At 41.9% G+C, this 14,091-nt stretch overlaps 3 protein-coding genes across 3 annotated transcripts in view; 1 reads left to right on the top strand and 2 right to left on the bottom strand.

Annotated features, from left to right (window-relative positions):
* Window positions 1-583: 583 nt before the first annotated feature.
* On the top strand, window positions 584-4,611 carry LOC308381431 (glutathione S-transferase A-like). The gene is made up of 6 exons (XM_080858997.1): window positions 584-889; window positions 1,199-1,264; window positions 2,427-2,532; window positions 3,052-3,170; window positions 3,577-3,659; window positions 4,111-4,611. Exons 1-6 carry the CDS (start codon window positions 722-724, stop codon window positions 4,244-4,246), a joined length of 678 nt encoding a protein of 225 aa, XP_080715123.1. The 5' UTR covers window positions 584-721; the 3' UTR covers window positions 4,247-4,611.
* Window positions 4,612-6,208: 1,597 nt separating this feature from the next.
* LOC308381596 (glutathione S-transferase A-like) lies at window positions 6,209-10,904 on the bottom strand (the record flags this gene model as incomplete). The annotated part of the gene is given in 6 exon segments (XM_080859187.1): window positions 6,209-6,338; window positions 7,925-8,013; window positions 8,824-8,942; window positions 9,366-9,471; window positions 10,749-10,850; window positions 10,854-10,904. Coding segments are annotated over 6 exon segments (597 nt in total).
* A 357-nt stretch (window positions 10,905-11,261) lies between these two features.
* Window positions 11,262-14,091, bottom strand: part of fhod3a (formin homology 2 domain containing 3a) — a 117,047-nt gene continuing 114,217 nt past the window's right edge. Inside the window, 1 exon segment of the mRNA XM_080858915.1 lies at window positions 11,262-13,689. Within this exon segment, the coding sequence (XP_080715041.1) occupies window positions 13,607-13,689 (83 nt within the window). The 3' untranslated portion in view covers window positions 11,262-13,606.

Genomic DNA, 14,091 nt, shown 5'->3' with positions numbered 1-14,091 from the left:
ATGACAAAATATACCTCCTACTGCAGGGTGAGCCTATGAGACAGACACTTCACAAGTCAGAAAATGTGTCAAGTCATGCAAGGTCAGGGAAAAACCTGATTTGGCACCATGACATATACATCCGGATATGGATCCGGGCCAGGGTTTAGCTTGTCTAATAATTGCCTAACTATTTATAATTAAACTTGCGTGCCACTATGGGGAAGGATCCCTCTCACGACTTGTATCAAAAGAGAGCGATACTTTTCATTAAATGAGATTGAGTTGAAAACATCGATTTGGACACGGGGTAGGCTACAAAGGTTTGGGGGAATGAAATGTCGCAAGGCGAATCTGATGGGTTAATGTTTTTTTCCGAGTTATAGGCTGTAGCACGGTCGCTTCGAATGTGAAATCGAATCAGATTACAATGAGCCTGTTTCAAAGAATCAATACAGTTCAAGTCGCAGTTCCGATGATTCTTGTCATGCCTCCCATCGGTAGGAAAGGCAAGCTCCGACCCGCCTCTCCGATTGAGCGGCTCACTTGGTCCCCTTGACCCGTTTGGCATGATTATTTTAGCATTACGGAACTAACCCCTTAAAAAAGTGGGCGTGCTCAAGTACTACAATAGATGAAACGATATATATTTCCTGTCGGAATTATACTGAGTGCTGATTCAAACCGTAGGGTACGCAGACGCAATATTTACTGCACGGCAACTAGTTGAAACTGTGAAATCATGGCCAAGGATATGTTCCTTCTGTGGGCATCTGGCTCGCCTCCATGCTGGCGAATCATGATTGCGCTTGAGGAGAAAAACCTGCAAGGCTATCAACACAAGTTGCTGTCTATGGCCAAGGGAGAACACAAATCCAAAGAAACGCTCGACATCAACCCAAGGGGACAGGTATTGTTAATGTTTGCTCTTAACTCTGGAAACAATCTGGTCGCAGTTGCACTACAGTGTGTGTTGCGTAACACGAACAGGCTGTGTTAAGTTCCATCATACTGTTAAAACACTGGGCATTTGCGGTAGCCTATTATTCTACAATTATGCCCAGTATTTGTAACCTAAAGTGTTTATTAGTAAAAGATTATGTTATAAATGGCCCTCGCCAGTTCAGACTGAATTGAGCCATGGACGCATGAACCTAACGCCAGACACTTTCGTTTTTCAATTTATGCCAAGTCATTTATTTACCATGTGATTTCACAGGTTCCTGCGTTTCGCCATGGGACCAATGTGATAAATGAGTCAGGTGCAGCCTGCATGTACTTGGAGGTAAACTACACAACAAACTACACCACAACAAACAGAAATAAACATTTTTTATTATGATCGCCGCGCGATATGTAGGAGTTTTTCCCCCCTGTTTTTGCCGATTTTCTGTCAACGATTTCCGGGACACTGAAACACCGGGGTGCACGAAATTTGGTGGGCATGTAGCCCCACTAGATTAGCCTGGAACCACTGATTTTCGTTTTGATCCGTTGCACCCCCGTCGGACTGGACCCCTTTTAAAAAGGGTGGGGCGATTCAGTTTTCTGTGAATAAGTCGAAAACATGTAGGGCCTAGGAGGACCAAATTGTTCTTGTGTGTTTGTGTTAAGGGGCCATGTCAACCCATACCATAACCAGTCATTACATGTATAGCGCCACCTAGTTAAAAATTAAAAAGCAAAAATTAGGTGTTTTAATCGCATATATATGTCAAAGTGCTCGAAAAATTACCAAATTTGCCAGGGACATCAAGCCTGTAACCGTCCATCTTCGGTAGAGTTTTTGTCCATGGATGGAGCAAAATGGCTCTGAAGCGCCCCCTAGAACATTACAACAAAACCTGCAAATTGGGGTTAGTTTGGTGTAGCTTGACGGAATTCGGTACACGTCTTCATCATGCTTGGACGCACCAAAAAGTCTCTTGATGCCATGGTGGCAGTTTCCACAGGAAGTCGGCTATTTTGAGTGGAAGATGCGTTTTGACGGCGTTTGCACACCTTGCATCTGATCGAACTCCTCCGACAGATTTAATAGTAACGCCTTGAAATGTCACAAAGTCTCTTATAACTCTTGCGTACAGTTTTGATCCAGAGAAAATGTCTTATGGTGGACGCTGGATCCGGCCGAACGCGTACATATGCCTGACTGATATCACCTATAGCGCCACCTGTTGGTGGTTGGAAACTTCACTTTGTTTCCACACCTCGCATGTGACTGAACCAATTTACACACACAAAACACATAAAAAAACACGAACACAAACACACTGACAACCATGACTCATTCTGTGCCAAAACCTACTGAACAGTTCGTTGGTCATATTTTGTAACGCTTTGCGTTACGTCTACTTTACTTAGATTTAATTAGACAAGTGCATGCATTGACAAACTTGATGTAGGCTACTGATATGATGAACATGCTTTGCGTGTCTGTGGTCATGCAGAACCAGTTCAAGTCCCAGGGAAACCCACTGATCCCCAGTGCTCAAGCAGAACAAGCTCTGGTGTACCAGCGCACGTTTGAGGCCTTCAACGCGCATCAGAAAATGGGTGAGCAGAGGCAGGATATTTGTGTTCTCCTATTAAGATGTATTCTGGTTATTGTCAGTGGTGTAGTCCAGGGTTTATGCAGGTATACGGAGTATACCCACTTATTTTTCAGTCAGCATTGTGTATACCCACTTCTCGAAACAGGGCGTTTATCCTGTGCTGAATGGGCTGCTCAAAAAATTAAGAGTATACCCACTTCTCCAGGGACCACTACACCACTGGTTATTGTGTGAGCATCAGGTCGCAGACAGTAATGATATATTATCAGAAAATGTGATGTTGGTGATGAGGGCGATGATGATATGTATGGCAGTTATATTCTGTGGATGGTTATGTGATCTTCGTGTTTTGCAGTCGATGTTATAATGTACGCTTTTTCTTTTGCAGTCGATGTTATAATGTACGCTTTTTCTTTTGCAGTCGATGTTATAATGTGATCTTCGTCTTTTGCAGTCGATGTTATAATGTACGCTTTTTCTTTTGCAGTCGATGTTATAATGTGATCTTCGTCTTTTGCAGTTGATGTTATAATGTACACTTTTCGCGTCCCCGCGGAGGAAAAACACGAGGCAACGGAGAAGAGACTCAAGGAGACGGCGACGACTGAGTTTAAGACGTGGGAGGGCCACTTGGAGAAGGTACTCAGCCCAGTCTCTCAGCTGCTAAAAGTAGTGTCCTAACTTTAAAGATTTAGTCAGCGATTTCAGCGAAAGGTTGTCGAGACTTTAGCTCAATAGCGCAATCAAATCACACTCCGCCCTTTAAATCTTCTCCTGGAGCAACATTTTGATTGGCTGGAATAGTGTATGTCTCAGCCCGAGCCACTTTGTTTGTATGCCATTTACAGAGCGAGCGTGCACACAGAACGGACAGCTAAACAACTGTGTTTCAGAAATTCACCAATTTTGACCAAAAAAAGGGTGTATTATAATTAGACGATGCTTGTAATGCAATGCCTGCAGGCAGTCAGTTACACAGGCACTGTGTAGTGGTCTATCATTAAAACCTCCCCGGCTCATCATTTTTCCCCCCTGTTCTATGCAGACTGGACCCTACATAGCTGGGAAAAACTTCTCAATGGCTGATGTTGTGTTTTTCCCCACCTTGGCACTTGCATTCCGTCTGGGGTGAGTAGAACTGGGTGAACAATTTATTTCACACATATTACATCACAATACAAAGTGATAGTATTTCAGCAATAAGGTTTGAGAGGCAGTACTGTATCTTCAATAATGTACTTGTTCGAGGGTGTTGATAGGCCCGACGCGCAGCGATTTCGAATCTACTGTTATTTTTGAGTGCACACTGATATGGAACGCTCAAGTAAATGTAAACAGGTCGTACAGTACCTTTATCGCTCAATAACGCACACCCATTGACTCACTCTCAACCAATCAGAATGCTTGATTTCATCTACCCGTTTTATAATATATAATAATAATACACCTGTGCACTTTAAGAATGAATGTAGACCTGTAATGCATATAAACTTATGAAATTACTCCTTGACACGGACAGTATGTTAGCTGGATGGGTCACCATCTAAAAGCAACAAATGTATTTTGTCTTTCCATACAGTATGAGTCAGAAGAGGTATCCCAATCTTGGGGTGTACCATGGTTTTCTGAAGGATCGCCCCAGCATCAAGGCCACCTGGCCCCCACATTGGACCCAGGAACCCCCAATGAAGGATCCCCCATTGAAGGACCTCTGAGCTGCCCAGGCTCCGTGTGTGCCTCCCTGTAAATGAAGCAGCCTTGCTATTCTGGGACCAAGATAGTCTGAGGATAAGATGAAGTGCTGGAATGTACACTAGAGGGAGGTTAAGTCACCAGGACTATGTTTCGTCTCTCATTTGTAATGCTCTTTGATAAGGAAGTGATCAAGTCATGACTTAAAATGTTAACGAATGGTAAATCGACAAACAAACAAGAAAGTGCAGTACTACAAATATGTTGTTTTTTAGATTTGATTAATGATTTGTATTTTTGTATCTTGACAAAATGTGTATCTTATCATTACTGAAGGATACTTATTGATTGAACATGTATGACCTAGGTGACACTTTTAGTTTTTGAGATAAATCACTGGCTTGGAAGTATTTTAATCCTTATAAAATATCTCCGCACCTTAACTTTTCTTTCGTGTGATTATTATTATTATGGCAGGGGCATGACGTAATAAATAAACCTGTCTTTCTGGGTTTACATCTAGGGTTATTGGTTGAACTGTTTTCCAAATAATGCCGTGAACTTAAATGGTCAAGTGTACAAGGGGCCTTTCAAACCCCCAAAGGAAGCATGAGTAAAACTTTGACCTTTAATATAAAATGTACTTCTAATGTGTCACCACAGTCCATGAATATAAACAGGGACATGCACAGGAATGTTGAAGGGCAGGTGCTCTGACCTGGAGAAAGGGGCAGCACATTATTTTTTGTCACAGCCGCTGCCACGCCCCCGTATCCTGATTGCAAATTTTGCCAATATCATTTTAAACTCTCACTTACCGTTGCTGCCACGCCCCGGTCCACTGATCGCAAATATATATATTTCCTTCGGAAGGGCAACTTCAGTTGAGGAGGGCAAACGGGCAGTCCCCGTGCACGTCTCTGAATATAAACATATACAGTGGCTTAAATTTGTTCCGTTAAATTTTCAGATTAATGTCAAAGAATGAATACAGTTGATGTCCAGACATTTGTGTGCTTTAAAAAAAAAAAAAAAAAGTTGATTGAAATGGGCCACCCCAACGTTTACCATAAAAATGTGGCCCCCCCAATGACCAGACTGGACACTCATCGGCCCCTGGGTAATTTGAGTTTGAGACTCCTGATCTAAAGAGTGGCTCCTGATGTTTTTTATCCACTTATTTGTTTTTTCGATAATGTGATTGCATACTTTCTATCGATATGTCAGTATTTGTGCCATTTATTACTTTCTAGTCATTGACCAAATATTAGTAAAGACAGCCACAACTGAGTATTTACATTTTGTTTATTTATTTGTGAAACTGATGACATTCTGTAATCAAGTATTACACAATGTTACCTTAGGTAACTAAAAGTAAATTGTAGAAAATATGAAAACACCCGTTTAAAAAAAGACTACAAAACAGTTCACATAGATCCCTGTGTGCTTGGTATGAGGCCTTAGGAGTATTTAGTGCCAGGTGAAGAAAAAAAAAGCCAGCGGACGAAGAGATCCTCCAACGACGTTGGAGATGGATATGCCATACTCTCCGTAAACCAGCCACAAACACCACAAGACAGTCCCTCAAGTGGAATCCCCAAGGGAAAAGAAAGAGAGGTCGGCCGCGAAACACCTGGCGTAGAGACTGGGAGGCAGACGCCAAGAAAATGGGCTACACTTGGGGACAGCTTGAGATGTTGGCCCAGGACCGGGATGCATGGAGAACTCTTGTTTGCGGCCTAAGCCCCAGAAGGGGTAGTAGGCGATGATGATGATGATGATGAAGATCCTAAGGTGATATTCTGGGATAGCAGTTGGACAGCGGAGATATCAAAGGTCTTTAATGAGGTCTGACCCAGGGCTCTCCAGCCAGTGAGGGCTTTCTTCTCCAGGCAGGCCTGCACGTATCCCAGACACACACACACACACACACACACACACACACACACACACACACACACACACACAGTTGGACCGCGGAGATCTCAAAGGTCTTTAATGAGGTCAGACCCAGGGCCCTCCAGCCAGTGAGGTGGCCAGGTGGCTTTGATACTGGGACGGTCCTTCAGCATGGTGTGGTACGCCCCCAGTCTGCGATACTTCTCCTGGGACATTCTGCATTAGGCACAACCAAATAATACAGTAAGTAAAGCTGTTTTTATGGTTCTACGACTCTACGACACAACCAAATAATACAGTAAGTAAAGGTGTTTTATGGTTCTACGACTCTACGAATCAACCAAATAATACAGTAAGTAAAGCTGTTTTTATGGTTCTACGCAGGGACCTGCACAGGAATTTTGTAACGTTTTGTCGCCGCCACTGTTACGCCCCAGTCCCCTGATCGCAAATTTTGCCAATATCATTTTAAACTCTCACTAACTGCTGCTGCCACGCCCCTGTCCCCTGATCGCAAATATATGTATTTCCTTCGGAGGGGCAACTTCAGTCGAGGAGGGCAAACAGGCAGTTGCCCGAGCAACCTTAGCCCACTCCTGTGCACGTCCCTGGTTCTACGACTCTGTTACCCGTGGTCACGCAGTTACCTTGACGGACTTGTTTTCATTTAAGGTTTTCCGACGGTTGTGGGTGTTATAAAGCATTTTTTTTTTTTTAATAGACACAGTGCAATGTAATATCGAAATTATTGTCCCTGAAAAATACATCTGACGGGATTTGCGAGGTGTCTGAGCCAGCTATCTAATGTTGGCATACTATGACCCAAAAGGTAAACAGCGATGTATTGACGGACTGACAGAGTCGGATAGTTAAAAAAATTCGGGAGGTGCACGTCAGGCCACGGAGAGGTGCTCGGAGAGAGGCTTTGCAACATTGGAGAGGGCTCTCCGTGTCTCCAAAAACGGACGACCATAAATTGCGCTTGAGTCAGTTGGTCGGTCGTGTCTCTTCCCAGTACCCACAGAACTGTAATGCTTTTTGTCATGGTTCTAGATTCAATCATTTAGAATCAAGGGTTGGATAGTAAGCCTCACGTCTGGAATACCGCTACTGTGAAATTCTATGTTAGGGCACATCTATCTATAAATCCAGAAATCTCTGTGTGTCTGTCAGTCAGTCTGTCTAGGGCGTATCTCCCTGACGTTAGTTACGTTACTTATGAGATTTCGCGTGTAGCTTACGCATGTCATGACCCTGTGCATCCTTGATTTTGAAGATTTCTAAATTCATACTTTGCGACATATTTGTATTTTATCGTTTGCTGTAGGCACTATGGGTAGTGAGGCACTATGGGTAGTGTAGTAATTCAGAGAAAGAGGGGCGGACCCGCGCAACGTGAATGATGTCATTATGACACTACCCAACAGCTACACCTACGTCTGCTAACACTACAGAATGCATAATTCCTACGGGCACTGCACTAGTTCATATAATAATCAGTCAGTGAGCTCTGCGACAGTTTCTCCTCCAGGGCCATTATAATTCTAACACAAGGAGTAAAGCCCATCCTCATTCTCTTGCTCATGATTTTAGATTCACTAGTTTAGACTCCAGCATAGTGTAGTACTCCCAATGTCGGAGTTATCTCTACAGTGACCTTCTATATCAGGGAACATTATTATTGTAACCAGACATTACACGGATTAAATCAATAAATAGATCCATCATTACCCATTGACCCTTTAAAGACATATTATAATGGCCCAACATAGCCTATTGGATTATGCAGTTATTTATCTTACCCAAAGCGCACAGCATAGGCAACTACAGGAAAGACAAGGACATCGACCAACGAGAATGACTTCCCAGCGAGATATGACCCTGGATCCATCTGTAAAACACAAGACTTGACTAGTTTAAAAGGGTTCAGTGCTGACTCAGTGTGTCCCTCTCTACCTTCAAGAAGCTCTTGAAGACTCAACTCTTCATAGAGCACCTCTCTTCCTAACTGGCACCTTGGCTTAACTTGCACTTAAGCAGTGACAGTCCCGCACTTCTTTTTCTTTCTATGTCGTTTTATATTTCTTGAAAAAAAAAAGCAGTATTTATTGTTACACCAAGTTTCATTGCTCTGAGCTTGACTGTTCTCTCCCTTGTACGTCGCTTTGGACAAAAGCGTCTGCTAGATGACTAAATGTAACTAATACAGACTAAATACAAGTGTTGTTCCTGTTTCAGCTTGTATGTTTCTGTAGCATAACAGGTAGAGCAAGGTGCTGACAGTTTAGTTCAGTTCTGATGACACACACTTGCTGATGACTACACCTTCTCTCTCAGTACTAAGGGGTTGGTTTTGCTAAAAGTGTAAAGTGTGTATGAATAAATGTAAATTAAGATATTTTTTTATTTAGTGGTGAAGACACAACTCATTTAAAAGTTCCTTCAGACTACAACATATCGTCCCCTATTAGGACTCCAATTAATTAAGTAATAATTAATTAATTCAATATGGTGAACTATGTACCACGTAATAGAAATTAGTGTGTGTGTGTGTGTCTGTGTGTGTTTGTGTGTGTGTGGCATGCATATGCCTGTGTGTGTGGCATGGGTTTGCATGCCCGTATGTGTGTGTGTGTGTGTGTGTGTGTGTGTGTGTGTGTGTGTGTGTGTGTGTGTGTGTGTGTGTAAACTATAAAAGCACCTTCTCCAAGTATTCCTCCCACATCTTGAGTTCAGCTGCCAGAGTCTCCTTGTTTCTCTTTATTGCCGAGTCATGCCTCTCATCCACTGGGACCTTTAAGTTGTAGTACACAATGTCACCTGGTGGACACATCGGCCATGAGAAAAAAAACACACACACAGTTCTTACACAGTGAACGTGTCTAGAATGGTTACTCTGACTGTGATGTGATGTTTTAATTTTTATTTTAAGTCTTTGGAAAAGGAATTACTGGAATTTAAGTGGCGAGTAATTATCACGTGTTTTGGCATGAAAAATGATAGCTAAATGTTGTGGTGTTAAATTATCATGGCTTTAATAAAGTATTCTGAAACGCTCAATTACATTTTTACAGTGGCTTTAAATATTATTCACCCACCCGCCTCTGGAAACCATAATGGGGGGGTGGGAATATTTACATATACTGCAAGACAACCACAATGTTCAGTTTGGCACTTTGTCATATTTGTGAATGTATGCATGAAATGTATTAGTAAGTGTTTTATAAGATATTCTATACATACTGAGTTTCTGGTGTAGTACTTGTCCCTCAAACATGCGCTGGTACATCAGAGCCTGTTCTGCTTGGCCTTCTGGGATCAGTGGTGTGCCCTGGGACCTGAACTGGCTCTACGGGTTGCAGACATACAGTACAATTAATAGCATGGTCCATTAAGGCAGATGTGATCTATGGCGCTCTGGCATTCAAGTCCAACAGAGCGTGACAGAGAAGGCTGGGACAAAGACAATGTGCAAGTCATCCCCACTTTGTGCTGTGATGAATGGGGATCAGAAGAAAACTGTACGTTTTAGCAAAGTCATTCTGATATGTGTTAGTTACTTGTTGGGAATAACAGCAAGGGGGGAAACGGCTGAGTCAACTATGACTTTACACTTTTCAAACAAAGGTAAAACCATGTGTAACCGGTCGGTGGGTTAAATTCTTGCGTAGTGTTTTGCTGAATGGTATGAATGATGACGTCCGGGACAACCAGACTCTTTGATGAATTTTATTTTCTCTGCGAATAAACAACAGCTATCAGTTGCTGGGTTCCCAACCTCCTCTTCCCAAGATTGCCAGAAACAGGACGCAGGTAACCCACACAACATACCCAATTCATGAAAATGTAAAAGAAGAAACACAACGGTTTGCTTTACAAACTTATTATAAATAGGAACTCAGACCACCCAGGGGTCCTACTGTACTGTATGCAGTGTGTCAAAATAAAACATATCTTTGTGTGATTATAAACAATATAAAAATGCAACCTGTTACACATGTGGTGTCGTAAACATGAAGCAGCTTTGCAGCAACAAGTGCATAAGGCCCGTGTGCAAAAGTGGCTGTCTTGTAAGGTCAAGCAGAAAGGCCTGTTCCCAGGGGTAAGACTCGACTCGAGAAACAGGCCTACAGGTGCAGGCCAATGGGGAATGCTACGCAGTCTCTGGATGGAAGATGATGACAAGTCAAGGACAGGCGAAGCGTCCGAATAGGCTTTTTTGCAACATTTGTAAAGACACCAAATATGTTCTCACGAGGGAGCATTCCCCTAAAATGTTTCCCCGCAAAAGGTGAAAAAGAATATTCTGATTGGCTTAGCGTGGATAAAATATGTGGAGATTTGAGAGAATGTTCTGATTGACTCAGTTAAGATACGTTTTAGGTTTGTGATTAGCATAAGTGACGAATTATGTCTTGAAAAGGTTAATGCACTGGGTTTTTTAGTCAGAGCTGCTCCATGGACCACCACTCTCGATTTGAATGAAATGTCTGCAGGATTGAATAAGACTTCAGTTAATCGCACTCGGACTTCTGACTCTGATTGAATATTAACTCTAATATTTGAAGAGGTTGTTTTTTGCTACAACAATGGTTCAAATAAAATATTCTAGTAATTATAGCCTACCTGTGCCCTTGGGTTGATGTCTAATACTTCTTTGGCTTTGTGGTCCCCTTTGCTAAAGGACAGCAGCTTCTGATCGAGTTTCTCTTCCAGGGCGATCATGACTCACCAGCACGGAGGGGAGCCAGATCCCCACAGAAGTGTCATACTCTTGCCCATGATCTCAGATCAGCGCTTTCTTCCTTCTTAAGACACTCAACAGAATGAATGCGCTGCCAGACTGAACGACGTGGTTATCTTGTAGTATGGCTAGTTTAGTGGTAGATAATAGACTTAAGACTCATTAGTTGACATCCCCCTAGCCTAGTCTAGTTGGAGCATGACTGTGCATTTTGTTCCATAGACATACAGTACATCTTCCACGCTTACACACACACACACACACACACACACACACACACACACACACACACACACACACACACACACACACATTGTTTCCATTCTTTTCAAAGTGACTCGTCAAAATTAACATTTAAAGGGCTGTCTAGAGTAGAGTAGATAAGGAAACCCATGTTCTGTTCATACAAGGCTTTATTGCAGGTTGTGTATATGTGGCCTACTGTTTCCAGTGGACAAGTAAATTCAACGACAGGAGCTTCAAAACAGTGTACGTAGGCATCTAATGTGACAGCATTTCAATCATTTTTATACGGAGTTATGAGCTGACAAAAATCTGAAAAAAGCAGAAAGTTATGGAGAGTTTAAAAACAAAACCAAACAAAATTGTGGTTGAAAGCCGTTTCCAAAAAAGGAGTTAGTATGTTTTTATTTTTTTTAATATTTGTGACCATGCATGGCTTCTTGTTTTCTCTTAAATTACAGTTAATAGAATAACACTGCTCTTTGTCTATAATACACTATTCTACAGAAATTACAAAAAAAAAAATAACATTACACATAACAAACCAACTTGACAACAAAGCAGGGCATTTACATTCTTTTTTTTTTAGTTTTTAGTGTTTTTTTTTTTTACAATATCCTTCTCTTAAATGTTTATAATTTTTGTACACATTTGTCCTTTTTACAATTTCCAGTATAAGATTTACTAGAAAGGAGTCTTAATGAGATCTTCTCTCACTTCGAATAATTATGACAATGGTTCCATGAATGTCCCACGCAAGAGATTAGGATTAAGGTGCCGGACTACCGCGTCATAAACTGATCTACGGTTTATCAAAATCCGAATGTTCCAATTTCACTGTGAATCTCCTCAATAAATAATTAAATCGTAATATAGTACCTGGAAATGACACAAAAACAAAAATAACAACAACAAAACAAATCAGCTTCTTGCAGACTTTCTGTATCCTAATCAATATTTTCCAAAAGAAGATCTATGGAAAAACATTGTTGTACACTTATCCAACTGACTTGAGTCTTGATCATATGTGCTGTAAATGAACCAGGAAACTACCTTCTTCTCAAGATCTACAGCCTCATGTTGCAGGAAGGCACATACCAAACTAAAACCTTCGACACTCATGATGAGCGGACACAATAACAAACAACGTCATTGGGTTGAAAATACTTTGTCATTCTGGAAAATTAACTGTAAAATAAAAAAAAACCTTCCCTTAAAAATACCCCTGTCTTCCTATAACTTCAAGTGGACAGTGTTTCAGTAACACATTCTAAAAATCAAGTCTCTAAAAGCAATTGACGTCTCTTTTGCAGTGTTCATCACTGTCCAATATGTGTCTCAGCAAACAGCCTCATGCCAAGTTAATATAAAGATCTCCCAAGGAGAGAGGTGGCAGAAGAGTTGGCAATGTGCTCAGAGTTAAAGCAAGCACAGAAGGTGGAGACGTGCAGATTGGCAAATAGTGTAACGATGAGATGAGCAACGAGGTCGATGGAGACAAGAGGTGAATTTCAAACATCAAAGGTGTGGACTGAGAGGCAAGAGAGCTGGGCTAATGGCGACTTCTAGAACAAGATGGGCATCCCTTATCAATGAGCAAACACACCTTAATACAGAAGGGAAACCCTTAAAATCCTGAATCTACACCCACGTGTAACAACTCTACAAGGATAGGATAAGGAAAGGATACCACTGCTCATCCTACATCACACTGTTTGGTATTCAGTAGAAGGCCTTCTTTATGTAGGTGTGTGAGTGTAAATGCATTATTTCAGCATGATTACAGAACTGTATTCCCAAGTATATTTCACATCAGAACAGTTTATAACATGTGTTTCTGTGATTTCAAATGAGTGTGCTAAAGCCGAACTGAAAGTAGTTATTGATTGATTGATTGAAGTAGCTATTGATCTACTTGGGTTGTTACAATAATCTTCAGATGAACATATTTGAAATTAAGAGTCTGTGGTTGTTGTCTCTTGCTGTATCCGCTAGGCAATAGGCGTACCGTTTTTGAATAAGTTCCCTAAAGATAAAAAAAAAGAGCCACAACAATAAACATTGCGAGATGATCAGATCAAACCCTGAGTGACTATGGTAACAGACGCTTCAGTTTTTCACCTCAGGTCATAATTTTTTCTTCCAAACACGATTCTTTTTCTTTTTCTCAACGCTTTCTCTGTCTCTTTGCATTCTGCAAATGTGTCTGCGACACCTAACAAGGGAGGTAAACACACACGTATGACTACAACGCCACGGGAAGTTACACGGACACGCACAGTAGCCATGGCGGCATAAGCTGCAGGGAGGAAGGGTTGTGGAAGGGCTTTGTGATTGGCTGATGAATTTTGTGTGGGCAGTGGTCAAGAGAAGGCCCGGAGTGTGATTGGGTGGGTCGGGTGTGGGGGTGGGGTATCGTGGAGATGGTTGTGTGTGCTCCAGAAGGTTCGGAAAGGGGTGTGTGTCCGTGAAGTTTCAGATGTACATTCTGATTGGTTCACACTGGCATCTCTAGGTTGTCAGCCAATCCCAGAGCTAGTGCTTCCTCCGGCGTCAGCCCGTTCTTCAGGGTCCTCCTGACTGTAGGCAAACACAAAGGCACATTAAAGGCACAATATGCAACAATTATGCTTCAGGATTAGGGTTAGGATAAGCAGTTTAACCTTAAAATAACAGCTTAAAAAAAATTGGGGCGCTACAATGACTTTTAATATGGAGAATTGCGTCCGTGCCAATGGCATAGCAGGGTCGATAGGCATATAACTGCGTTCAGGGTCCTCCTGACTGTAGGCAAACACAGAGGCACATTCAGTGATTTAGCAGACGAACTTTTATCCAAAGCGACTTACAAGGATGTATACACATTTTACATTTACACTTTTATCCAAAGGTAGTGTGGTACGGTGTCCTGTCCTAAGAATTTCAGTGCCCAGGCCGACTCTGTTGTTCTGTGTATCTGACAATAATAGACTTGACTTGCCA

Source organism: Sprattus sprattus, assembly GCF_963457725.1.
Source record: "Sprattus sprattus genome assembly, chromosome: 20".
NCBI classification, from domain to species: Eukaryota; Metazoa; Chordata; class Actinopteri; order Clupeiformes; family Clupeidae; genus Sprattus; species Sprattus sprattus.
The sequence above is the reverse complement of the archived record's forward strand: the minus strand, read 5'-3'. Positions and strand labels throughout refer to the sequence as shown.

Coding starts and splice junctions, on each gene's coding strand:
- LOC308381431 (XM_080858997.1), top strand. CDS start 722: ATGGCCAAGGATATGTTCCTTCTGTGGGCATCTGGCTCGCCTCCATGC. Junction 2,533..3,051: donor CAACGCGCATCAGAAAATGG/GTGAGCAGAGGC, acceptor CGTCTTTTGCAG/TTGATGTTATAATGTACACT. Junction 3,660..4,110: donor GCACTTGCATTCCGTCTGGG/GTGAGTAGAACT, acceptor CTTTCCATACAG/TATGAGTCAGAAGAGGTATC.